This window comes from Carcharodon carcharias, chromosome 28, assembly GCF_017639515.1.
Source record: "Carcharodon carcharias isolate sCarCar2 chromosome 28, sCarCar2.pri, whole genome shotgun sequence".
Lineage (NCBI taxonomy): Eukaryota > Metazoa > Chordata > Chondrichthyes > Lamniformes > Lamnidae > Carcharodon > Carcharodon carcharias.
Genome location: NC_054494.1, coordinates 20,779,794 through 20,806,259, shown reverse-complemented (window position 1 = coordinate 20,806,259; position 26,466 = coordinate 20,779,794). Strand labels below are relative to the sequence as shown.

The following is a 26,466-nucleotide window of genomic DNA, read 5'->3' as shown; positions in this document are numbered from 1 at the left end:
GAGCTACATCAGGATCATGAAACCTGGTGAACTAGCTGTATGCCTCATGGTCTACAGAGCACAAAGACAATGGAGGAGAGAGCAGCTGAGGCACCTGGCTGTACAGAGACAGGAGCAGCAACCCCAGGAAGAAGTGGTGTCTGGGGCTTCCGCACACACTGCCGAAGACCCACTGCAAGCCATCGCTGGTCGACACCTAGCAACACCCAGGGTCTATAGACATCGCCTTTCATTCCTGCAGATGACCAAGAACAAATGTCGCCGATGACTATGCATGTCTAGGGAACTGGTCGCTCACATTGCCAGCTATTGCAGGAATTGCCACCAAGGGGACATGGAGGACATCCAATGCCAGCGGCCGAGAAAGTGCCCATGGTGCTCAATTCCTATGCCAGTGGCTCCTTTCAGGGCTGCACAGGTGACCTCTGTGATATCTCACAAGCCTCCACTCACAAATGCATTCATGAGGCCACAGATGCCATCTTTGTGACGGCACAAAACTTTGTGCATTTTGCCTGGGACCAAGACTGCCAGGATGCAAGAGCGATTGGATTTGCACAGATTGCGGGTTTCCCACAGTCACAGGGTGCTATTGACTGCACTCAGGCGGCGCTCAGGTCTCTGTTGCTACACATGGTGGACTACATCAACTGCAAGGGATTCCATTCGCTGAATGTGCAGCTGGTGTGCGACCACCAGAAACACATCCTGCAGGTCAGCGCAGTTTCCAGGGAGTGTGCACAACACCGACATCCTCAGTCGGTCACAGGTCCCTGAAGTCTTCCAGGGTTCACACAGCTACAGGGATGGCTCTTTGGGACAAGGGCTATCCACAGAGAGTGTGGCCGATGATACCCGTGTGGCAGCCTCAGACAGCAATGGAGCGAAGGAATAATGAGGCTCATGCTACAGCTCACAGCTTGGTGGAGCAGACCATCGGGATGTTGAAGATGAGGTTCCAGTGCCAGGACCAGTCTGGTGGAGCCCTGCAATATAGTCCAGAGAGGTTGTCACGCATCATCATCTGCTGCGCCCTTTACAACCTGGCGCTCCAAACGGGGTGAGGATCTGGCTGAGGAGGAGATGGAGGAGCTGCATGTCTCCTCCGATGAGGAGGACGCTGCTGGGGATGAGAGTGAGGAAGTTCTCGGAGGCATTGATGACAAGGCTGAGGCCCTCGCGTTGGCTAGACGAGGCAGGCGTGCTCGGGAGGCCCTCATAGCTGCCAGATTTGTGGAGGATGATGACAACATGCAGTGAGGCAATCCCATAGATACTCACATTGCAGTTGTGAACATTTGACTCCAGTCTGGCTTATGGCAGTGCGAATACGCTCTGTGAGAATGCTCCTGTCATGGAGATGCAGTGGAAGCCCTAATAGTCATTCGATTGCAGGAGGATGATGATGACATGCAGTAAGGACATGCCATAGATCTTCGCATAGCCTCTGAGAATGTCTGACTCCTGTCTGGCTGAGGGCAGCTCTCTTGTGCTCTGTGATTAGAGTCATATCATAGAGATGCAGCCATGAAACTTTAGAAGTTTCTGATCCTTTGTCCGCCTTCAGCACCTGAGCCCTTCAGGAGCACAGCATCAGTGGTCACAGATGCTGAAGAGATGGGGGCCAGCCCCTCCTTAAAGGTGCTAAGAGCACAGGGAGAGAACGAGACAACTCTGTGGCATCTTCCCACTACATTCTGGTGGCAGTGACGGGCACCGCTGAGGTGCAGGCATCAGTAACGCTTCCAGGAGTGTGAGGTTGGACCATCACTTTGGTCTGAAGGCTGCGCAGAGCACAGGGAAGAGGCCCTGGACTGAGACACTTGCCTTTTTCACAAATGAGTAATAAGAACACTGTTAATCAGAACAAGGAGCCATAGGCAGGGAGACATTTTTAAGAGTTTATTGACAATAACGAACAGTATGTATAAGTGATCAACACCCATGGCCAGCCTGGGCAGCTAATTCTCCTTAACCTTCCTAACCCAGCCGCTACGACTTGGTGCTCCCTGGACATCCACAACGGAGGTAGAGGCAGTCTGCTGACCAGCCTGTGATGACCTTGGTGGGCATCCTCTGGAGGGCCAAGACTTGGAGGGACCCAGCCTGCTTTCAGGGTCCTGCTGTGTGGCAGTTGCATCCTCCTTGGCTTGTGGAGCTGGAGCTGCTGGGGTCACAGGAAGAGGGCAATCAGGTGGGCTGGACACTCTCAGTGTCACCTGGATGGATGAACCCAGAGTGTGCAACTGCTGATCCTCCTCCCTATGGGTGCCCAGGGGCCCCGGGCTGACTCCATGAGGGGCAGGGGTAGCTGGAGTGAGATCAAGTTGCCAGGCACCCCTCTTGCGCACACTGTTGAAGACCAACTATGGCATCAGCAATGGAGTTGAGCCCATGCAGCAGTGCAGGAATGAAGTCCTGGACCAAAGTCTCCATGGCGGCCACCATCCTACCAGTGTTGACCTCGGTGCATTGGCATGCTGGCACTATCGCTTTCAGAGTGAAGGGAATGAACTCCTCCATTGTTGCGTTGCAATCTGAGGAGTGCAGTGGACATCCCTTCCTGGTGTTCCTGAGCTTGCCTTAGCAGCTCCAGCAACTGTGACATGACCGAGTCCAGAGGCTCGTCACCTGACTCGGACTCAGCAAAGTTCTGGCCTCCAGCAGTCCTCCGAGTACTGGAAACCTGGGAAGTCCCTGCCGCCGCCTGCTGTGGATCAGGCAGTGTGATGATCACCAGATTGTGATCCCGGGGCTATTCTAAAGCTAGGTCCCACTGAGGTGTGTGTCTCTGCGCTGGTGGAGGGTGTGGGTGAGCGCTGTGACGGGACTTCAGGGAGGGTGCCTCCAGATTCCTCTTCAGAGGTTTCTTCGGGGCTTGATTGGAGGCCCTGGGTTGTTGGCTCCGTCGGCTGTTTCCCAGATGTGCCTGTGAAAGCAAGGGGAGATAATTAGTGCATGGCAGTGGCCTGTGAAACAGGACACATCACTCACAGCATGGCTGTCTGATGGATGTTGCGCTGCTGGATCCTCACTTGGTACAGCAGCGCTGACCTCACTGTCAGCACAGGACCGGTCCAGATCCTCACTGGCCAGCTGGATGGCTCTGTTTTCAAAGTCCATGAGCAGCTTGATTTCTGGCAGTCCACCCCAAGTCTGCGACCTCTCTCCCTCTTATTGTTTGCCAGCTTGTTCTGCATGAATAGAGATGGAGATAGTGTAAGCAGGACGCCTGCCAGGCCAGATGATAAGTATGCCTGGCATGTGCGGGTGGTGAATGGTCCCACAGACGGGATGAGGGTGAGGACAGTGAGTGTGAGGAAGTGAATGGTGATGTCCCTAGAACTGACAGTGAGTGAGAGCCCTGTGGGCGTGTGATGGGTTTTTGAATGTGTGAGTTGAGAGTGATGAGAAGAATGACTTACCCTGGCGGAATGGAGAAGATCATTCATTCTCTTGCAGCACTGGGTGGCTGTCCTCTTTTGAAGGGCGTTGGCGCTGACCACCGCTGCCACAGCCTCCCAAGCTGGGTTAGTGCTGTTGCTGCCCATCCTGCGACCAGGGCGGGGGGAGAGGACAGTCTGGCAGGCCTACACAGCATTGAGAAGGCGCTCGAGAGATGTGTCGCTGAACCTGGGGGCTGCTGTCTTCTTCAGTTTCAGGGCCATGTCCTCCGTGCAGCAGTGGTGCTCTGGAAGCACTGAGATGTGTGCTTGCGGCTGGACTTTAAATATGGCGCCTGGCAGCGGTGGGATGATGGTAGGCGGGTGAAGGATAGCCTGCCCGCCATGGAAATGGCGTGTTTCCCGGGAGTGCATAAATAACGTGGCAGGTTTGGGATGATACGGCGTGAAAACCCACCCTCACGGCCAACAGATAAAACGTCTTTTTGTCTGTATCTGCCCGCTACCGCACTTAGTGTAAATCTGGGACGATTCCGCCCAATGGCTATACTTTAAAAGTAATTCATGTGCCTCTGATGCACTCTGATACATTGTATAACGCACTACATAAATGCAAGCTCTTTTTTCTCTTTCGAATTACTGGTGTCAATTTTGCCTAGATTTCTGGATAAGGGGGTGCTTGGTCTTCATTATTGGCTGGAAGGATACAAAGCAGGCAGTTCAAATTTATATTAAAGACCCCACCTCTACTTGAACTAATTCTGTCACGTTCTCCTAGCACTGTCGAACCCTGCCATTTGTACAATTCAGGTGACAACACAAACTAACTGCAGTTATAAGCTTTCAAATGCACGGACGGCTATTTGAAGTTTGCAATTATGAACTCCTTTTTGGCCACAATTGCGTATGAAGGATCTGTATAAACAATCACTGGAGAAATTGCACCCCAGCCAGTACAGACGGGCTATGTTTGGATGGGTTGCTTCAGCAGTACTTTGAAAAATAAACATACAGTATCTACTGCTCTGTCTCCCTGACCGTACAGCTCAGATCACAATGTGAGGTATTGTAGACATGAAATGTATCACTGAGCTGCCTATTGTACAAAGCATTTCAATTACTAACCATCTGAGAAGCCTTTTTATTTAGTGATTATTAGGAATCTTAGATGTAATTCTCATGAAAAGCTTTCTGAGCAGTGTTAACTCAGTATCAAGAGCTGAGAAAGAGACAGAGTTTGAATGTTTACTGACATCAATTCAATGCTGCCTTTAAATTAAGTCTCAGACCATCACCTTACAGTTTGTTGTTGGTGATTGTTTAGTTATAGAACTCCATGAAGAGTGAAGGCATCTGAAGGTAATATAGGAGTAAAATGTACCTGTATATGAACAAGGTGTCCATTTCTTACTTGTACCCCATTGAGTTCTTCCTCAATCTTCTGTCTCAACATATACAAAACTGTTTCAATGATTCCAGGAGAACTCTTAACCAATTTTGTTAACATATCTTCGGGAATATGAAAACGCAATTTTGAAAATACCTTCCTGCGTAAAAGAATTGTGAAAAATGTTTCAATTAAATACATTTTAAAATATCATAATTCACATGAGAACTTGGGAACCACACAGATCTCACAAAAAATGAATACTTCCTGGGTTAATTGTAACAGATTGTCTTAGGGAGTCAATGATATTTATTATCAGCCATACTGAACTACCTGATTTCCTGCTTCTAACCATCTCACCTATAAATAATTAACTTTGTTTGAAAGTTATAATTGTATTTTAATGCTAAATTGCGTCCTTATTCAATATTTATTGCAGGCTATCTGCATGGAAAAATCATCATATGTAAAGTACCACGAAAGTGGGAAATATGATCCAATTTTCCATAATGCTGATTTTTGATAGTATGCAGAAAACAGCGAGGATTCCACAAGTAATTCCTTTATCATTGAGAAAACTAGTAGCAAAAATAAATCCCCGAACTGCAGATGGAGGCTGCAACTTTCAAAGCGCATTGACAGTGCAGTAAATGGAAGTTTAATTATGGTTTCTTTGATTACATTATCGGGAATGCACAGTTTCACTCTCTTTCAGGGTTCCAGCGCTTTGGGATAATGCTAAAACAAATGTATCATTCAAAAAAACATTAGATGTATGAGTTGAGTTTAGTGTCATCAATGTGTCAGAATGGGACAATTGTGACTTTAGTCATGCAGCAGTGGATTGCAAGCTTGCTGATTCCCTATGGAGTCCCCAGCTGTTGCCTGGAAGGACCCTGCAGCAAAAAAGTGTCGCCTTTGTTGCCACTGGCAGCAGAATGCTTACATTGCTGCTTGGCTTCAGGCCTGGCTTCAAGAGGTGGTACAATTCAGCTGTGATGTTCTCAGCAAGGCATAATCTTCTCACATGCATATCTCAATGATGTCAAGCCGGCAGTGGACATAGTGGCCTATGTCTTATGGTCTTGGATCTTCCAGGCTCTGCTTTGCTATTTCTCTTCCTTCAATATGTTCAGCAGAGTGAGACTTGCTGCTGAATGGACTAGAATAGCTGAGCCATTTCTTACAATGTTGCTGTCCTGTCTATGTCGCACCTACATCTATTCCCTCTGCTGCCTAACTGCCACCTTGTAGCAAGTATTACTATGTGATTTAGCGCTGATGCCCAATAAACTCAACAAAACAAGTTTCGGAAGGTGGACAAAAACAACTAGTCAAGAATAAAATTATTATATTTAAATTCATACTTATCATGTGATTAGCTTTAATGCTGAGGAATTTCGCCCCTCCAATGTGCTAATCATCGACACCATCAACTTGCATTTATATAGTACATTTAATGTAATAAAACAAGGCTGGGTGTACAGGTCCACAGTCACTGAAAGTGGCAACGCAGGTGGATAAGGTAGTCAGGAAGGCATATGGCATGCTTGCCTTCATTGGCAGGGTTATTGAGTATAAAAGCTGGGAAGTCATGCTGCAGCTGTATAGAACCTTGGTTAGGCCACACTTGGAATATTGCATGCAATTCTGGTCGCCACATTACCAGAAGGATATGGAGGCATTGGAGAGGGTGCAGAGGAGGTTTACCAGGATGCTGCCTGGTCTGGAGATTATTAGCTATGAGGGGAGGTTGGAGAAACTCGGATTGTTCTCACTAGAGCAACGGAGATTGAGGGGCGACTTGATAGAAGTTTACAAAATTATGAGTGGCATGGACAGAGTAGATAGTCAGAAGCTTTTTCCCAGGGTGCAAGAGTCAATTACTAGGGGACATAGATTTAAGGTGAGAGGAGAAAACTATAGAGGAGATGTGCGGGGCAAGTTTTTTACGCAGAGGGTAGTGAGTGTCTGGAATTTGCTGCCAGAGGAGGTGGTGGAAGCAGGTACGATAGTGGTGTTTAAGATGCAGCTTGACAAATACATGAATAGGATGGGAATAGAGGGATACGGACCCCGGAAGTGCAAAATGTTTTAGTTGATGGGCAATATGATCGGCGCAGGCTTGGAGGGCCGAAGGGCCTGTTCCTGTGCTGTACTTTTCTTTGTTCTTTGTAAGGCGCTTCACATGGGATCGGAATCAAACAAAATTTGACGCTGAGCCACATATTAGATCAGGTGACCAAAAGCTTGGTCAAAGAGGTAAGTTTTAAGGAATGTCTTAAAAGAGAAAGACAGAAAAGTTCAGGGAGGGAATTCCAGAGCTTATGCACAGGCTGCTGAAAGCACAGCTGCCAATAGTGGCCAATGAAAATCATCCCCAAGAGATGTGCCCATAGGTTAGCATTCTCCAAAGAAGTTGTTGAGCACCTGGTCATTTAAGAGTTTTTATCAGAACATTCACAGGCATCACGCTATTGAACAGCAGACTGCAACCAAGTAAATTTTAAAAAATATAAGAGTGGAAAAAGCTATTTCCTGCTATTTTTCTAGAACTTGCAGTAACCTGGGGAAGTTGTTGAGATAACATGGAGAGGAACCAAGGAGCTGTCAGCCCTGAGGGAGTTAAGCAGCAACTACTCTGAATGACAGCAGGACCAATTTAGGCCATTTTTATATAGAGAGTTCCTGAGCAATGGCCTTAAATGGCCAGGTTAGTAGTTAATTATTAGGACAAGGTTGCTTGTGGGCAATGCAATATAACAATGATTTTATCACAAAGTAATTCCTCTTAAAGATTAATTGACGAAAATGGTTTTATGTGGGGGTAAAATTTTACCACCGCCATATCCAACTTATTACTGTTCCAGCTAATTGGAAAGGAGAGCAGGTTGGGGTGGGTTGGGGGGCTGCACTGTGGGCTGGATTGGGGGTTGCATTGGGGGTGGGTTTGGGGCTGCGCTGGGTGTGGGCTGGGGGAGTGCACTGTGGGCTGGGGTGGGGGCTGGCTGCACTGCAGGGTGGTTTGGGAGCTGGCTGCACTGCGGGGTGGGGTGGGGGCTGCACTGCGGGGTGGGGTGGGGGTTGCACTGCGGGGTGGGGTGGGGGCTGGCTGCACTGGGGGTGGGTTGGGGGCTGGCTGCACTGCAGGATGGGTTGGGGGCTGGTTGCACTGCAGGATGGGTTGGGGGCTGGTTGCACTGCAGGGTGGGTTGGGGGCTGGTTGCACTGGGGGGGTGGGTTGGGGGCTGGTTGCACTGGGGGGTGGGTTGGGGGCTGGCTGCACTGCAGGGTGGGTTGGGGGGGTTGCACTGAAGGGTGGAGTTGGGGGACTGCACTGTGCGCTGGGGTGGGAGCTGGCTGCACTAGGGGGTGGGTTGGGGGACTGCACTGCGGGGTGGGTTGGGGGCTGCACTGCGGGGTGGGTTGGGGACTGCACTGCGGGGTGGGTTGGGGGCTGGCTGCACTGGGGCATGCAATGGGGGCTGCACTGAGGGGCAGCTTAGGGGCTGGCTGCACTGGGGGGTGGGTTGGGGGCTGCACTGCGGAGCGGGTTGGGGGACTGCACTGGGGGGGGTGGGTTGGGGGCTGGCTGCACTGGGGGGTGGGTTGGGGGCTGCACTGCAAATCAAAGAGCTATTGTAGCAGAAGTAAAATATTAAATATCAGAGCACTTGCCTATTTAATATCTGCCAGTTACTCAGCTTTTGCTGGGTAGAGTTTGCTGGGATGTAGTTGTGTATTTCTACCAGTCTTGGCAAAAAGTGCTTCACCACTTCAGCGACCATTACTTGAAAGAAGGAAATAAAAAACAATTGAGATTTGTTGTTTAAAAATAATCGTTGTCCAGCTTTATGAATAACATATTTTCATTCAGACTATAAAAAAAAATCAATTTTCAGTCAAAGTTCTGTAAAATTATCAAATCATTGCATGTTTATTTTCTACAATTACAAAATAGATTAAAATGATTTTATTTTATTGGCTGATTTTCCAAGTAAACATCACATTCCTGACTTGTGCCTTTTGGATGGTGGACAGGGTCTGGGGGAGTCAGGGGGGTGAGTTACTCACAATAATGCCCCGGGATCTCTTACATCCACCCTAACCTCACGTCCAAAAGACGGCACCTCTGACAGTGCAGCACTCCCTCAGTACCGGCCTTGAGTTTTGTGCTCAATTCTCTGGAGCTGGCTGTGAACCCAACACCACCAGACTCAGAAGACTGAGGTCGGAAAATAACGTATCTCGCCACTGCCCTCCCCCCTGCCAACCCAAGAAAACCCTGGCACCTCTTGCCCACTCCCAGTAGTAAGGTGCTGGGGGAGTGAAAGCCCGCCGTGTGCCCTGGACACGCCCTGGTCTGAGCCCCGCCCCCTGCTCGGAGTCCCGCCCCTTGTCCTAGCCCCGCCTCTGGTCTAAGGCCGCCCCGATCGAGCTTCGCCCCTTGCCCCTGAGCCGCGCCCCCTGCCCGGAGTCCCGCTCCTACTCCTAGCCCCGCCTCTGGTCTAAAGCCGCCCCCGATCGAGCTTCGCCCTTGGCCCCGCCCCTTGCCCTCTGCCCAACCTCCCGTGCCCCGCTCGAGCGCCCATTGTCTTCGGTGTTCCACTGTTGACCGTTAACGGCTCCTGAGCTGGGGCTGGGGTGTGGTTTGGGGGAGGGAGGGGGGCCTTCAACTGCGGCTGCGCGCCCACCGCCCGCCCGGTACCTCCGTCGCTGAAATCCCGGGCGATGTTCCGCTTCGGCCTGGAGAGCGGGATTCGGTCGATCCAGGCGTACAGTTCCTGCAGGGCCTCTTTGCTCAGCTCCTGGGTCATGGTCAGCGCTCTCTAACGGCTCCGGCGCTTTGGAACCGTCAGCGGCGGCCGTGTTGACAGCGCGTTGCCTGGTTACCGCAGGCAGGGGTCGGGGCTACGGTGCGGGAAGAGGATCAAAAGGTGCGGCGGGGGTAGCGGGGAGGATGCGCCCAGAAAAGGGCCGCAATATCAATATCATCCCCACAGAAATAACTTATTTTCTAACGATTTAATTCTATGGCTTTTAAAGAAACATATGCCTGTTAACCCTCTTATTTATCATCAGCTCTCATGCCGTTCATTTAAGCAGACTCATCCCAAATCATTAAGACTTACACTTACTCATTTTGCTTTAAAAATTATTTATCTTAAAATAGCTCCACAGTTTTAAATGGTTCTCCTAAGCATCATACTTATTTTTTTTAATTGGGGCCCCAGTACAAAACCAGACAGTGTAGGATAGGTGGCCAGTTATGGGTGTGTTTAGGTTAAAAAAATATATTCTACCAAGGTAAATTATTGTGTGACCTTAACACTTCACTGCCAAGCAGCCCCTCTTCTCTTTTGTGGCAGCTTCTAACTTGCCAGCTCTTTATTTAGATGCTACAAATTTGGGATTAATTTACGCTTTTTTTTGGAGGATTTTTTTCTACAGCCTGGTGCCATCAAAGGTTATGTCGGCTGCTGACTAAAAACACTGTCAGTCTTGGGAGACACTGGCTTGGAGAGCAAGGTTTTTGCCAGTACTCGAGAATTTGTTTGCCATAGTCTGGATGTCTTCCTTGTTGTGGGCAGCTGGGGCACAGTGACCTCTGTACAAACTCCATCTGCCTCCACCAACATCACAGAGCCAGTAGTCACAGAATGTGGAGAGATTGAAGAGTTTCCCTGAACAGAACCTAATGTTGACACTTGTCTCTGATGGCTTCCTTATGCACTGCAGCAAAGAAACCCTTATCCATGTTGTTGTTGTTGCTTCCGTACATGTCTATTCCAACACTACTGGCCAGCCTCCCACCTTCCCACTCCGTAAACTTGAATACCCAATACTCTGCTGTCCTTATCCTAACTCACACCTAAGTCCCATTTACCCATCACCTGATCTACCATGAGAACCAATGCCCCAGTTTAAAAATTCTCATGTTTGTATTCAAATTCCTCCGTAGCCTCAACACATCCCAGCTCTAATCTTCTCCAGCCCTATAACACTCACAAATATCCACACTTCTAACCTCTTATTGCATCTCCAAATTTTATTGTCCAAGCCATTGGTGATTGCTTTCAGCTGCCAAGGCTCCTGAAATTCCCTTCCTAAATCTCTATGCCTCTTTGAAGTTGCTGCTTAAAAGCTACTTCTTTGACCAAGCTTTTAGTCACCTGTTCTAATTGCTCAGGCCTCAAGTTTAGCGTCAATGCAAAATTATAGCCGAATCCCATTAACATTAACCTTAAAGCGCAACTGCACTTTTGAACGTACACCTAAACCGGCGGCCCTTCTCCTTGCTGATTGGACTGAACTTTCATTTTGAGGGTTGGGATTAAGTATTTTTGCCGCTAAAAAAACAGATTAAATGGCCAGGATTTTCTGGCCTTGCCTGCCACTGGGATCTTCCGGTCCTGCCAAAAGTCAATGGACTTTTGACCAGCCTGTTGCATCCACCTCGGCAGATCTCACCCCAGCAGGGCCAGAAAATCCCAGCCAATATGTCTGCTTTTAAATTTTCACTACAGGCTACACATGAATCATACAGCACAGGAGGCCATTCAGCCCACAGTGCCTCTGCAGATTCCTTGAAAGATCTACTTAATTAATCCCATGACCACATTTTTTCCACGTGGCTCGGACTCTGCTTCAACCACCCTTTCAACAAAATCTAGAAAACCAAACATCTGCACAATTACACCAACAAGAATGGATAACCTACCCACACAACTAACTGTCGGCCAAACATAAAAGGACATGTGGAAGCCCTATTGTAGGATTGGGCTAAATAAAAAATAATTTGCAAGATCACAAAGCACAATTGGCTCATCCAACATGAAAGAACTTGCAATTTCCCTTCCTCCCAACTGTTTCATAAACAAGGAGTTTTGTGCCACCACTACAATATATTATATTTGTATTATAGTGTTTGACGCAGTTTAGTTATGAAATTATCATGTAGAAAATGAGGAAAATGTTCACTAAACCACAGGAAATAAAGTGAGTCACAACAGTAACTGAAGAGTTGCAGATCATATGTCACTATCATGATCAACCTTCTGTAGGAAAACTGTATTGTAATATGTATCTGATCCAAAACTATTGTCTAATTTGAATCTGTGATTCATTTACCTCATGAAAGATGTCACCCTAGGGGAACTTGGCATTACAGTGGGATAGATACTTGATAGTTAGCCTTTGATATCTAGGTCCTGGGTTCAAACCCAAAATGGATGGGTGGGGTGAAAGTCTCCTTTGCTACTTGTTAGGGTCCTGAGTGAAATAGACTTGGGGAGTGTCAATCCTATTCCTAATGGGCAAGACCCAAAGATTGTTGTTGCAGGAAATGGAAAAATGCTGCTGGGGCAGTAGAGGGTCATTTTCTGAAATTAGGACAGAATAGTGAAAGTTTTACTACTTTGCTCTACATTTAGAAGGCAAATTTTAACTCCCTCCACCCATGGTTAAAATCAAACAACTCTGTTCTGCAATGGAAATGAAGCAGCAAACCATGTTAAAACTGTTGTTTTTGCTGATGACTGCATGAGGCAGAAGCCTCATTAATATATGCTAATTGAGGTTTTATGATGTACGTAGGACTCAGATGGCATTTTAACAACATGCTGAGTGGGCCACCTGTGACCACACTCCATTGAACTTGCCAGGGAGGAAGCAGAGGTCTTAAAAAGGTAATTTTTAAACTGATTTTTGCAGAGTCAGGAGGGGCCAAAGTTTCTGTCTGATGTACAAGAAAAAATTTGGGCCTTGCAACCCAGGGGCAATCCCTACCCTGAGTTACCCATTGGCTGAAAGAATATGCAGAATACTTGTTATTTTCAATTTAGAATCACAGGCAACACCTTTTGCTTTTGGTTCTGGTGGTAGCCTGACAATGCACTGACATTTCCTAAGATATGAATGAAAGGCATAAATTAATGGCATAAATAACTGTAGTTTGATTCATGACTTCAGAATTCTACTTATAAAATAGCATGAATCATTTTTTGTAGAAATCCCTCAGTTATATGGGTTCAGTTATACTTAGGTGTACTCATGAAACAAACAGACAAGCAGAAATGATCTATTTCTCAAAACCAATTGCAGTGCATTATTGCAATAAAGTACAGTATTTATTTGCTAAAGAAAATAAATAACCCATTTCACACTGACAGATATTTGTTCAGTCCAGCTGAAAAAGTGCAAACAGTTTAATTATGGACATCACTGTGGGATTAGACACAATGGATTGAAAATCAAATACTAAAACTAGATAATTGATATCACAATTCACCAAATTTGGATAAAAATCATGAAAATCTGATTAACCTTTCACAACATCAAATCAGCTGTAAATATTTGGCCCTGATTAAAATGGTAGTATAGAAGATTTAAAAAAACATTCATGCTGTGCAACCTGTAGGTTCCATATATAGGGACAGTCAAAATCTGTTAAAGCCCTTAGATGGGAAGATATCCTTGTTTGAAAGCAAACAAAAGTTTTTTTTTATATAAAGTGTGCCTAAAGCAATACTGTTTCCAAGTCTAATGGAAATGGTGTTTATTTAAAGCAAATGTGAGGCTTGTCCTCTCTGCCATCACCTTTGATGCGCTTAAAGGCATTCCCACCAGTACAAGCACCACGGCAATGTGAAAGAACACACATGTTTTCATCATAAAGTTTCCATGTACTTCATTAGCTAGCAGAAGTCCTAGTTCAATTCAGAAATTTACCTTCTTTTTTCTGCTAAATTTCACATTTTTTAAATTAACGAAAATAATTCAAGCAAAACTCCAGTTAATGATTTTACACCAGATACCAAAATTCATTTCCTCCCAAGATGTCCTTTTGCTGACTTTCACGTTGTTTTTGAAACCTGTGTTTAATTGTGAATGCCAGCCTAAAAATTAGAACTTTAACAGATTAATTTTAGTTTCAAGTATTTATGTCTCACCTTCCCAAAATAAATATATGCAAACAAAAGCAGATCATTAAAAAAATTGTTCCTTGCATTAAAATGGACAAAAAGCATTGGTAGATGACATAAGTAGTTATAAATACATTTGACTCCATTCATTTTTTTAATATTTCAAGTATGTATCATGATTCTGGTGATTTGTGTAAAGGCACATGGTTGATGGGAAATAATGTACATTTTAGTGATGAAATAAAACTCTGTCTAAATCTAAATTGATCTGTATTTGCTTATTTAGGATTGGTTACTTGATTCAACCTTGGGCTTAGGGCTATAACCCATATTCAGTAATCAAATCCCTGCAAACATACTAAGTGGAGCTGTGCAATTTACCAGAATTCTTTTTTTTAAATAAAAACTTTTTTGGCAATGCACAATTTTACTATTTTTAAATGGAATGGAATATTGTCTGTGAATAGTACAGTGAGGGATAAATTGTCCCGTGTTAGGCAGGTAATTAAAATCATGGGTCATTTAAGGCTAGGTTACACTGACTTGGACGTAAATCAGTTCCAATATGAAGCGGTACTCAGACATTAGGCTGATTTCCATTTGCTCTAATTGAAACACAATTTAGATTGTTAGAAAAACAGAAAATGCTGGAAATACTTAGGCAGCATTTGTGGAGAGAGTGAGAGTTAATATTTAAGGTAAATGACCTTTCATCAGAACATTCATCTAAGAGCTCTGATGAAAAATCATACATAGTATTTTGCTTTCGTATTAGAGTTTAGGTTGTGGCCAATTTCATCAAATCCTATATGGTACAGTACAGAATTTGTCCCATTAAGTCTATGCCAGCCTTTTTTTCCACCCAAGCCAACTTGATTGAAGACAACCTCCAAAAATGGGAATGGTGGGACTGCTTCTGAATTTGCCTTAATTGGATCAATTCAGACTAAATGCTGCAGCTGGACAATTAAGTTCAAAGTTGTTCCTTGACAATCCAGGAAAGAGGTCTGGAAAATGAGCTTCCTGATTCACACCCAAGCTTAGTACTTTTGTGCAAGACCAAGTCATGCCAGACAAATGTAATACTTTATTCAATGTCTCCTCTTCACTTTGGTTTTTCAAAGTGCCCCCTTTCTAAATAGAAGGGTTACTTCACAAGTTGTATCTCATCACTGTTTGCAGCAGAATCATTTTAATTTATATAATTTAAAAAATATCAAGTGAGAATATATCCTTAATAGTACCGAAGCACCAGTACAATGAAAGCAGCATTGTTGGAGATGTTCAGTTTTCTGCTATTTCAACCTAGCCACTGTTTTGTTGTACTGTGTTTTATGCTCTTTCCTCTAATTGCATGAACTTGTATGACAAGAAACCAAAGATAATACTTTTATCTTCTTCCTGGCATTACAGGAAAAGACAGCAAGTCCAGCAGCTCCACAGCTGTGCTTCTGTAATGTGATGATATTTCTACACATTTCCTCTTCATCTGTGCTGATTTGGTGGCTTTAAAGCAACTTTTGGCTTGAAACCAACCTAGCAAGAAAAAGATTATATTGTTGTTTAGTCATGTTGACCCTATATCAGATTCTTATTACAATAAAGAGCAATACATTTATCAAAATGCTTCTAAATGAGAATCTTTCCCTGTGCATCTCCCCAACAAACCAAAAGTTTAATCTATGCAAATTGGGTTCATCTGCAATCTCCCCCAACACCCATTTATCTTCCTGTCAGTTGGACTGGACTCTGGGGAATGTTGAACTGACCCAGACAGGACACCTGTTTAGAGCTCACTGGCAACATGGTAATGAGGTTCTGCTTTCAAATGGACATCCTTTCCTACCGGAGGGATTGGCCTGTGCTAGCTGCATGATAATTAAAATTTTTAACGTTATAAGCAAGTGAATAAAAAACATTTATTTATAGAAGTTATTATTTAGCTCCTCGGAAACAAAACCACAATTTGTCTTTCCTATATTGCTGTTCTCTTGGATTAACGTTGAATATGGACAGTGTTTGGTGAAAATGATAAGAAAATGTTGTGGGAACAATAATGATGTGTCTTGAAAGTTCCAAACCAATCCTCACTGATTTGAACACCTCACTCTACTTAAAAGCATATGAAATAATTTCAAACACTTTGGATTTAAAAATATTAATGAATCAAATAGTAAGGGAGTTTCCAAAGCATACATATAACTGAACTACTAACAGAGAGTTAGTTATTCAATTCAATTTCACTTTATTACCCATATGGAAATTCACATGGCAATTAATTTTGGATACATTACTCGTTCATTTTAAAAAAGTACATTAGTGAATAATAAAAAAAAAGAAAGTTACCCTATTACAGAGATCTAGCTTTAATTAAATATGTATTAAAAACTTCCAATTCATTAAAATAATCAGTCAGTGAGTCCCACCCTGATTGCATATTCTCATCGATACATCAAACTGTTAAAAGTTCTTATAGAAAGTAGCACAAACAAATTCAGGAACTGATTTGTCCTTCATCTGAAGGATTGTAGCCTTTTCCCTGAACGCGACCAGCAGCAATAAGGAGACAAGGGTGATTCTCATTGTTCATGACACTCTTTACTTCATTCAAAATTCTTTGAGAGCTGATTTCGTCAAGAAGGATCCGCTCATCAAATATCTTTCTTGCCTGGTTCAATAATCTCTGTACCCTTAAAGAATCTGCTTTCCTAAGACAACAGTACCAGGCAAGACATCCCAAAAGGATAGCACGCTCAACTACAGCTGTATAAGATTGTGGGATTTACTTGAAAATATTTCAATTTTCTGAGCACATCTGTACACTGTTCCCTCCAATTCAACTTACCATCTACTTTGACACCTAGGTACTTGTAGTTAATAACTATTCCAATGTCGACATTTTGAATCTTCACAGGAACAATATCATTAACTGTTTTTTCTCTGAAGTCTATAACTAGTTCTTTCATCTTGTTTTTGTTCAGTTTAAGAGAATTATTATTGCACCATTTTACGAACTTCACTGCTTTCCTATAGTTTACTTCATTATTCCTGATGAAACCCACATGTATCGTATCAGCATATTCAGGATGGTTATGTCATTGTTCTCTGATTGACAATCATTCGTGGAGAGGAAGAAAAGTAAAGGTAACAGTGCATAACCCTGAAAAGATCCAGTATTTGTTACCATGGGCTCCAAGTAAATCGCAGAAACTAACACCTGTTGGCTCCCATTGTGAAGGAAATCACTGATCCAAAGTAGGAAAGCAGGATTGACATCATTTTTAAAAAAATTTTTCAATAAGCTTGTATGGTCGCATGCTATTATAATCTGAAGACAAATTAACAAAGGTAGCATGAGCGTAGTTGCTTAATCTATCCATGTTATTGAAGAATCAGATAAACCAGATCAAGAACAGAACAGTGCAGTCCATTGACTTTAGGTTGATAGGCAAACTGTAACTGATCAATATGTGGAACAAAAGGATCTGAAAGATGCTTTGACACAATGTGCTGGAAATACTTCATGACTATCGATGCAAGAGCTACGGGTCGGTAATTATTCAGCTCAGCAGGCTGTTACTTCTTAGCAACTGGAACAATGGTGGTTGATTTCCAACAGCAAGGATCAGAATGCCTATGTTTGAATGATATGGTTTGGTTCCCCTCTCAAATATGTTACCTTAGAGACAATCTATCAAGTGGTGCAATATTTAGAGATAAGGAATTTAATTGCAGCTGGCCTATGTATTGCAATTTGATTTTAAAAGAGAGCCATCATGCTAACTAGATAAAAACTCTATTTTTGTCACAGACTGAACATTAGCACAACTTATATTAGATGGTCACTATCTAATTATCAATTGCAAAATAAAAGTGGAGCTAAAAAAGAACTCCCACATCTGTAAGATCCGAGCATGATATAGAATAGGCTTCATAATTGGGCTAGCTTGGATATCAGCAGTCCTAAATTAGATTAAATTCACCTCCTGGTCTGGATTTGCAAATCAATCCTGGTTTAAAGAGGTGGCACTGGTATTGTTTTTTCCTAACTGGAGGCTTACCTGGGTTTGTTTGGAGGAAGCAGATGGAAAACCTGGTTTTACAGGAGGTAGTGGAGGCTGAATAGTAGGTTTTACTACCTGCAATATAGAAGTTTATTTTTGTCACATTGTAGAAACCACAATCACTTCCATTTTCTGCTAATTACATCTGTTTCATTCATACAAATAGTTTAACTGAACAAATAATCAAAAAAAAAAGCAAAAATTCAATTTGGATTTTGAAACTGTAGCATTTTAACTTTAAATTATGGATTCAGCATGAAATGAATTTTAAGCATGTATTGCATCTAGATTGGTTAAATGTCAAAGACTGGATATTGACAGATAATTCAATTGTGTGCAATACGTCGTACAATATGCATATGCACACAGACAACTAGGCCTTTATACAAATACACCAAACCATGCATGAGTGTCACATGTGCTGCACAGACATATAGAAATGCACAAATAAACACATGCATATGTGCACACTTCATTTTCCTTTGAAGTGATTCCTGAATGGACTCAAATTTAGAGCAAATGACATCTGAAAACCCGATGAAACTGAAAATCGGTATCTAATTGAATATCGAATGATTGTCAGTTTGAGGCCAAATCTTGTCACTAATGGAGAAACATCACTTAATGAGTTTTGGAGTTTTCAGTCTGACTCACTGTTTTAAGATCATTACCACAGAATGTTGTCTTTTTCTTCAGGTTACTATATCCAGTTCACGCTACTATTCTTTGAATGAGCAGAACTCCAATCAAAAGGGAAGAACAACAACAGATGGTCATTGCATGTCAGCTTTACAGTTCTAACACCTGGAGATAAACCTACCTGTTTATTCTTCAGTCCTGGCAATGGCTTTCCTGGAGGAGGAGGGGGAGGAGGTCTGGCCTAGAAGCAGAAAATCAAAAACATTTCATGTATGAAGAAGATGCTTTAACTGCATAAATGTAACTTATCTTCCCACCTCCATTTAAGGACTTGATTTGCAGTAACAACAATGTGGCTAAAATTTTCACCCACTGAGCACACCAAAATAAAGAGGCATTTAAACATTTCTTAGATATCATGTTACACCCCTAACAGCCACTGTGGGTGTGTCCAAACCACACAGATTGTAGTGCTTCAAGAAGGTGGCTCACAACCACTTTGCCAATTGCATTAAAGATGGGTTTGCCAGCGATGCCCACTTCCCATGAATGAATTTTTAAAATCTCAAATGTGTTCTGAACTGTGATGCACAGGAAATGCACACTTGCATCAAGTTATCTTGTTATAGATAGATATATGACAATATATACATTTAAAAAAGTCATTAAAATAATTGTCAGAAGTACATCCAGGAACCTTGTTATTCATTTCTCAGTTTCACTTTGCTTGTTTCTGAAGTAAAATACCAATTTTGAGCTAATGAACTAAGTGAGAAGCTGAGGCTATACTTTGTAACTAAATACAAAGAGGTATACCGAAGAATCCCAGGATTATTTGTCTCTCCACCTTGTCTCTTCTTGGCATATTCCCCCCCAACCCCAGGCCTCTCGCCTTGAGAGAAAGAGGGAGGGAGAGCGAATGAGAGTGAGAAGATAGAAAGGAAAAGTTTTTTTTAAATATAACTTTACAATTTAATATATTCAACAACAATTAGAACCTGAAGGAATGAGATGTCACACTTATAATAGTTCATTTTCAGGGCCAGAGAGGTTGATTATCAGTAATAAACATGTATCATTAAAGGGGTACTTAGATTGAAGTGAACATCACTTAGGGCAGGACTTTGAGGTCAGTGGATGGGCGCAAACGAACATTGGGTCCGGGATTGGCTGGGGAACGTCGACCACGATTTCATGCTGACTAGCCAATTAACGGCCAGCCAGTGTGAAGCATGTGCTAAAATGCTCAGCGATGCCGGAGTAGGGGCAGGAGGAGGGTGGGCGCTGACGTAAGCACAGATGCAGGCTAGCGTTAAATGAAAGCTCCCTGAAGCAGAGAGCTGAAGACTTTAAAACAGTTAAATAAAGTTTGTAAAATGAGGGAAAAAAATGCGCAAGCATCACAATCAGTCACCTGAGCATATACGTGATAAAAATGCTGTCCGCAAATTTTTATTTTAATTTTATTTAATAACAGAAACCTCATTCCGCCCTTGGATGAGGTTTCATGAAAAATACAAAGCCCGCCTGGCCCATTCGCCTGTCCGTCAACCGTAAGGTTGGACCGACCATGAAAAATCAGAGACAATTACAACGTTAATAATCCTAAAAGGCTTCTTAATCATCGGTGGGTGTGCTTCCGACTTTTGTGTGTGCCCGCTGACCGAAATATCGCGCGATTTTGCACCCTATCAGGTTGGGTGGGCACCCACAAGCCGACCTAAAAATTCTGCCTTTAATTTTCTGTGGCTAGTTTGGTTCATATCTACCACTCAAAAACAGGAACTCCACCCTGTTCAATATATTTCACTGATGAGGCCAATAGTGAGATGTTTTTGCAAAGCAAAAAATGGAGTGGCATAATTATGACAGGAACTCTCGATTCCTGCTTTTAATCACATATCTGAAGTTGCTGTAGCATTTGCACAGAAATAATAGAATGCTGTTAATCTCATGCTATTTTGACAACAAATCATGGACCAATATTTTAATTTGAGTTTATAAAAACATGGAATTGTTTCCTGCCACATAAGCCTATTATGTTTAAACATACATAAAGAAATGATGAAATTACATCACCAATTTGAAAAGGTCATGTCTGCTTACTTATTCTGGTGATACTTCATTCATCTGGTATGAGATATTTAATAAGCACAAGGGACCAAATATTTACAGTTGAGTGTTATCCTCATTTCTTTGCCTTAAATCACACTTTACAACCGAATACCAAAGTATAACTAAACAAGTGGACTATACTCAACACTTACCGGTACACATAGAGATGGAAATTGTTTGGAAGAAGGGACTAGAGGTGGAGCACTTGGTTTTTCAATTTTGTTCTAGAGTCAAAATGAAAATTTTAAATTTTCTGTTCTAATTTGTACAGAATAATCTTGTTTGACAAAAATAATTGCAATAAAGCCAGCTAAACTTGCACAAAGGTATGATTTTGGCCATCAGGGTTCTTTACAACATGGCTGGATTAATGAATTAATACACAGGCAATGTGAATAAAGTGCTCTGCTTATGAATCACTCATGCAAATCTTCTCTTTGAGGGGAAGTGTGTGGGGTGGTGAGGGAAGACCAGTCAATAGGGAATAGTAAAATTATAGTTTTTCTGATGCAGCAATTCACTTGCACTTCATTCAATGTTGTCTACTGCTTTGCGGAACAGATTCACTCAGTCCATAAGCATGACCCCGAACTTATTGTTGCTTGTCACTTCAGTTCACCATCTTGCTCTCTTGCCCATATTTCTGTCCTTGGCCTACAGCAATGTTCCAGTGAAGCCCAACACAAACTGGAGGAACAGCACCTCATCTTCAGGTTAGGCACTTTATAGCCTTCTGGACTTAACATTGAGTTCAACAACTTCAGACCATGAACTCTGCCCTCCATTTTGATACATATATACACATGCACCCTCCCCTTCACAGGACCCACCCGTCACTTGTTCTTATGTTTTGCTTTCAGAGAGTGCTGACCATTGTTCTGCTATTAACACATTCTGTTATCTGAACTTTATGCCACTATTAACACCTGACTTAGTCTTTAAACACTATCAGTATCACTCCTTTTGTCTTGTGTCCATGACATCTTTGTCAAATCTCTATTGAGCTCCCAACTATTCCTGAGCTTCTATTTTGCTCCACCTGTTCCACCCCCCTCTCTTCAACAGTATAAAACCCATCACATGTCTGCCTCCCTTTGGCTCTGAGGACTCAAAATGTTAACTCTTTCTCTCTCCACAGGTGCTGCCAGACTTGCTGAAATTTTTCAGCATTTTCTGTTTTTATTTATTGTAGTTTTCCCCCAACTGCTTAAACCAATGTTGAATCCAGGATGCATGATATATAGGAAGTATGGAAGCAAATATTCACTTAAATAGATAATAATAGATATCCAATTGGTTATAAGGCAGTAATCTTATTGCAGCATCTAGGTCGACACAAACTGAGTGAAACACGAACAGTTTATAACTTTCATCCAAAAATATTAAACTACAGTTTCAAAATTCCTGCAAAGAACCTGTTTTATTTTTTTTTAAATAATGCAGTGAAATTCCTTGGCAATGGTTTAGGGCCTTTTGATTTTGCCATAGCATGGATGCTGGAAATCTGAAGTAAGTTCTGATGAAAGATCACCCACTGAAGCATTAACTCTTGTTTCTAAATCCACAGATACTACCTTATCTGTTAAGTAATTCCACCATTTTTTGTTTTTTATTGTAGTAAAATGATTATGATGCAATAAGTACAGGTTTATCAAATGATAAAATTAACAATGGCTTACCAAAAAAAAACCAGTACGTATTTATAATAAATTATATGTGAAATTATCATACCTGCAATGGGTTTGCTGTAATGCTTGTAGAAAAGCTCTTAAGAGGAGCTGGTTTTGGAAGCTACAAGGAAATAAAGTGAAACAAAAACAAATCAAACCAACTTAGGCCGATGGTTGAAACCTTGGTTATGCCATCCTCAGTTTTATCCCACCTTTGCTCATTAGGATTTTATCTGACGTATCCTATGATACTGGTTGCAGCAGTTTTCCTCCAAATATTTCACTGATTTTAGATTACCAAACATACTTTAAATTTCTTTAAGTATGCACGTTATGAACAGCTATTGTGCTAGTATTTTTCATAAGACTGAGCAGAAACAGCTTGATATTGAGGTTCCCATATCATTCACCAGTTCTCTATAAGCAACTTATGGACTACACTGACAGCAATGAATAGGCTTAAAGTAACCAATTAAAATGACCCCACAATCATAGGTGTAACAACAGCTATAAACCAATTACTACATTTTCCCAGATCAAATTTTCTATTACATAATTTATCTTATTACTCTCATTATTTTCAAATGATTTCTAAGCAATAACATTTATTGTTCTATGCATTTATGATGTAAACAGAAAGTATGATAGAGACTCCTTAGACATTTTTATCCCATTTAGATTTGCCATCAGAAAACTATGGCGGAATTTTACAGCAGTGGGATTTTATGGTCCTGCTGAAGTCGACGGGTTTTGAATGGTTCGTCACATTTTACAGACCCGTCCCCGCCATGACTGGGCCATAAAATTCCACCCTATAGGCGTGTGTGTGGCACAATACTACTACCTCAAGGTAAATATTGTAAATAACTGGAATGGACGTTGCCCTCACTTTTATCTTAAAGAGGAAAGCAACATTAGAATGCAGCCAAGTATCTTGAGTTTTAAAGAAAATCTTTAAAGAAGAAATGAGAGGATGTCATTTGGCCCATCATACCTGTTCCTTCCACAGAGTTTATATTTCCCAATGTTAAAGTGCAAGTGTAGCACTAAAGCCCCTAAGTCCAGCATATCATCAAGTATGAAGAGAAAAATCAGGTGATGGCAAGTTTGCAAACTGAAAGCTTAAATTATAGGAGAAAAGGAAGACCGAACAAAGTAAGGAGTTTGATGGCCATTGATTCCATTCCCATCTCTGGTCACTTCTCTTAAGGCCGAATCAGACTGTTTACAATCTCATTATCCTATCTGAACATGATCTGAGCTTCCAACTCTCTATCCTCTCCATGACCAAAACTGCTTAATAGCACTTCTGTATTATCACATGACTCCACCTCACAGCTGCTGAATCCCTCATCCATGTAGACTTGACGATGATAGCACTCTTCTGTCTAACCTCCCACCTCCCACTCACCATAAAGCTCAGCTCATCGAAAGTTGTTGTTGTTCGTATCCTGACTAGCACCAATTCACTCATTACACTTGTGCTCACTAACTTACATTGATTCCTAGTTCAGCAAAGCCCCCAAATTTTAAATTCTTATCCTATATTCAAATCTCTCAGTACCCCTCTTTCTTTCTGTAACCTCCCAAGAATTCTGCATTCCTCCAATTCTGTGCATATGTGATTTCTTTCGCCGCCCCATTGGAAGCTGTGCCCCAAACTTTGGAATTCCCTCCCAGAACCTTTCCACCTCGGTCTCCTCCTTAAGACATTCCTGGAAACCTATCTCTTTGATCACCCATATGTGGTTCAGTATAAAATTTTGTCTGATAACACACATGTGAAATGTCTTGAGAAGTTTTATAAAAACTTAATATACAAAAGTTGTTGTTCAAGGTGCTGAATGTAATATCTTGATTACTATAGTAGGGAGGCGGGGCAACATGAGTGGCATATTTGTAACTTGAGGAACAAGAGAAGAAAGCTCACAAGAGCAATGCCTAAGATTGAATTGATAAAGTAGAAGACCAACAAAAAAAAAAGTGTGAAGGGTTGCAAACTCAAAGTGATAAAAGGATTGCTCGTCAGTGAACAAGTTTATTCTTCTTTCTTGGACAGGAGTATAAAAAGAGACATTTTAAAAGCTTCCTTAGAATTGGAAGCAGCTTTGAAAGGACAACTGAAGGACTTTCAGAAGATGTAGAAGAATACACATTGATATTGGATACAGGTTGTAACTGTGTAATGGAAGCAGACAATGGGCGGGATTTTCCACACTGGCCCGCTGCTGGGATTGACCGGTCCTGCCACAAGTCAATGGAGCTCTGGCTGGGGTGACTTGCCCGCGGTGGGTCCCACCCGTGACAGGGCTGGAAAATCCTGGCCTACGATTAAATATATTAGAAGTGGAAGTGTAACTAACAGGAAAGAGTTGAAAATATCATGGTCATGCATTTACCTGAGGTGGTGGACGGTTGGGTATCACCGTAATCTGCAATCGTTGATCATTGTTTGAGGCAACAAGTAGTGAATGTTTTACATGTGGACTCCTGTTGCTAGGATACACGGTTTTAGAGTTGCTTCTGTCTTTTCGTTCAAATATTGGATTTGATAAGCCACGTGGTGAACTAGATTTTGTTGGTCTGCAATGAAATTGAAGTGAAAATTTATGCACAACATTTAAACTCAAATGAATCATCAATTTTAATGTTGATTTAACCTGCTCTCTATTTTGGGAGTGATATCATATCCTGGGCAATTTTGTTGTTGAATTACTGCACCCTCACAGGACGAAATTGAAGGTGTGGTATGCAATTCCAATGACTGCTACTTTTTAACGAAGGCATTATCTGTATAATGTAAACAAGTTAATACTTTAATTTTAACAGTGACTAGATAAATTGTTTCCAATGCTAATATTACATAATGCAAATTCAACACCTCCCCTTCACAATTTTTCCAGCCAGAGTTCAAAATATTACCATTGAGGAAAGATCTAGGGCAGAACATTCCCCCTGTTTGGGGGCAAGTTTAGGAGCGGGTGCATGGAGGCGCACCTCCAATCGGTGCCCCTAATTGGGGGCGCGCCGCCATTTTACGTGGGCGTGCCAATTAAGGCCTGCCCAGCGTGACATCTGCAAGGAAACACTATGTGCTCCCTGTGCGGGCGCAGGGGTTGGGGGCATTCCCTGAGCTAGGAATGCGCTCTTTGATGTGCAAGCACTAAAGAGTGCACTCATCTCCCTGAGGCTAAGTGCTGCCTCAGGGAGATTGGCTCCTGTCTGAAAAAATTGTAAAAACAGAACAGATAAATTCACCTGACATGTCCCCTCATGTGACACTGTCACACGAGTTGGGACATGTCCATCATTTTCATTGACACTTATTAAAATTTTAAAACCTACATGAAACCTCATCCTGCCCGTGGATGAGGGTTTCATGCTTTTCCTTAAGGTTCGCCAGGGCTCCTGGCCTGCCCGCCAACCTTAAGGTTGGGCAGGCAGGTCCATTAATCACTTTAACTACTTTGGCAATGGCTTCAATTGGCCATTGACAGGTCAGCAGGCGCACAACTGATTCTGCTGAGCCCTCGCCGACCTGAAAAGGGAAATGAGGCAGGGTGACGTGAGGAGTTCCGCCCACTGTCATCCTGCGACATTTTACACATTGGCGAGCGGGCCTCGCCACCCCCCCCCCGCCTTCGCTGACAGGGAAATCCTGGCCCTAGTGTTGTTTAATATATGTCAGCCATATTAGGAAGTGAGATGGAGCTAATTGCAAAATGAATTCGTGGATAAAAAATAAATAATAGAAAACATTCTTGGGCATGCAATCTCAATACGTGTATAGTGTATGCATTATACTTTGACCTTTTTTGTATGTTTATTGGTAAAATGGTAAGATGAAAAGCAGTGTGTGTAAGTGCTCTTGATCTCTGTGTGCTGCTTTACACTCGGTTGCTGCTTTTTGGTTATCTATTAAAAAAAAGTATGTTATACAGGTGACATTCAGCACCATGAAACATTAATAACATCGTATGGAGCGGGGAGCTGTGATTGTGGTCAGCTGAACTAATTGGAATAGTCATGACAGGTCAGCAAAAAAAAACTAGCAGTAAAGATTCCAATCAGGTACAGCATAGCTAAGGGCAAGCAGCATTTGACTGTGATCAGGATGGACAGCAAGAGTTAGTCTGGCATGTGTTATTGTGGGAGTTAACCTTCATAACGGTTGCACTCAACTGCTGGATAAACATCTGGAAACTGCATTAAGCTGTGCTACCTCTGGTAAATTCATGCTGGAATTCCAAACGGTGAATGTTT

At 42.6% G+C, this 26,466-nt stretch overlaps 2 protein-coding genes and 1 long non-coding RNA gene across 4 annotated transcripts in view; 1 reads left to right on the top strand and 2 right to left on the bottom strand.

The window, feature by feature from the left end:
- The window catches only part of spef1 (sperm flagellar 1), a 45,062-nt gene extending 35,442 nt beyond the window's left edge, over positions 1–9,620 (bottom strand). Inside the window, exons 1-3 of the mRNA XM_041176446.1 lie at positions 9,500–9,620; positions 8,470–8,581; positions 4,786–4,951 (exon numbers count right to left, since the gene is read on the bottom strand). Coding sequence (XP_041032380.1) covers positions 4,786–4,951; positions 8,470–8,581; positions 9,500–9,608 — 387 coding nt within the window. The 5' untranslated portion in view covers positions 9,609–9,620. The remainder of the gene's footprint in view (positions 1–4,785; positions 4,952–8,469; positions 8,582–9,499) is intronic.
- On the top strand, positions 9,463–19,045 carry LOC121270883. Its single transcript, XR_005941628.1, has 3 exons — positions 9,463–9,728; positions 12,388–12,479; positions 18,476–19,045. It is a non-coding gene; the product is annotated as an uncharacterized LOC121270883 (long non-coding RNA).
- The window catches only part of LOC121270881 (zinc metalloproteinase-disintegrin-like crotastatin), a 41,614-nt gene continuing 28,049 nt past the window's right edge, over positions 12,902–26,466 (bottom strand). Inside the window, exons 20-25 of one of the 2 annotated variants that reach the window (XM_041176443.1) lie at positions 24,603–24,786; positions 22,265–22,324; positions 20,686–20,757; positions 18,600–18,659; positions 17,777–17,854; positions 12,902–15,251 (exon numbers count right to left, since the gene is read on the bottom strand). In XM_041176443.1, coding sequence (XP_041032377.1) covers positions 15,201–15,251; positions 17,777–17,854; positions 18,600–18,659; positions 20,686–20,757; positions 22,265–22,324; positions 24,603–24,786 — 505 coding nt within the window. In that variant the 3' untranslated portion in view covers positions 12,902–15,200. Of the gene's footprint in view, positions 15,252–17,776; positions 17,855–18,599; positions 18,660–20,685; positions 20,758–22,264; positions 22,325–24,602; positions 24,787–24,925; positions 24,994–26,466 lie in introns of those variants that run through there. The other variant, XM_041176444.1, reaches the window with a different exon arrangement.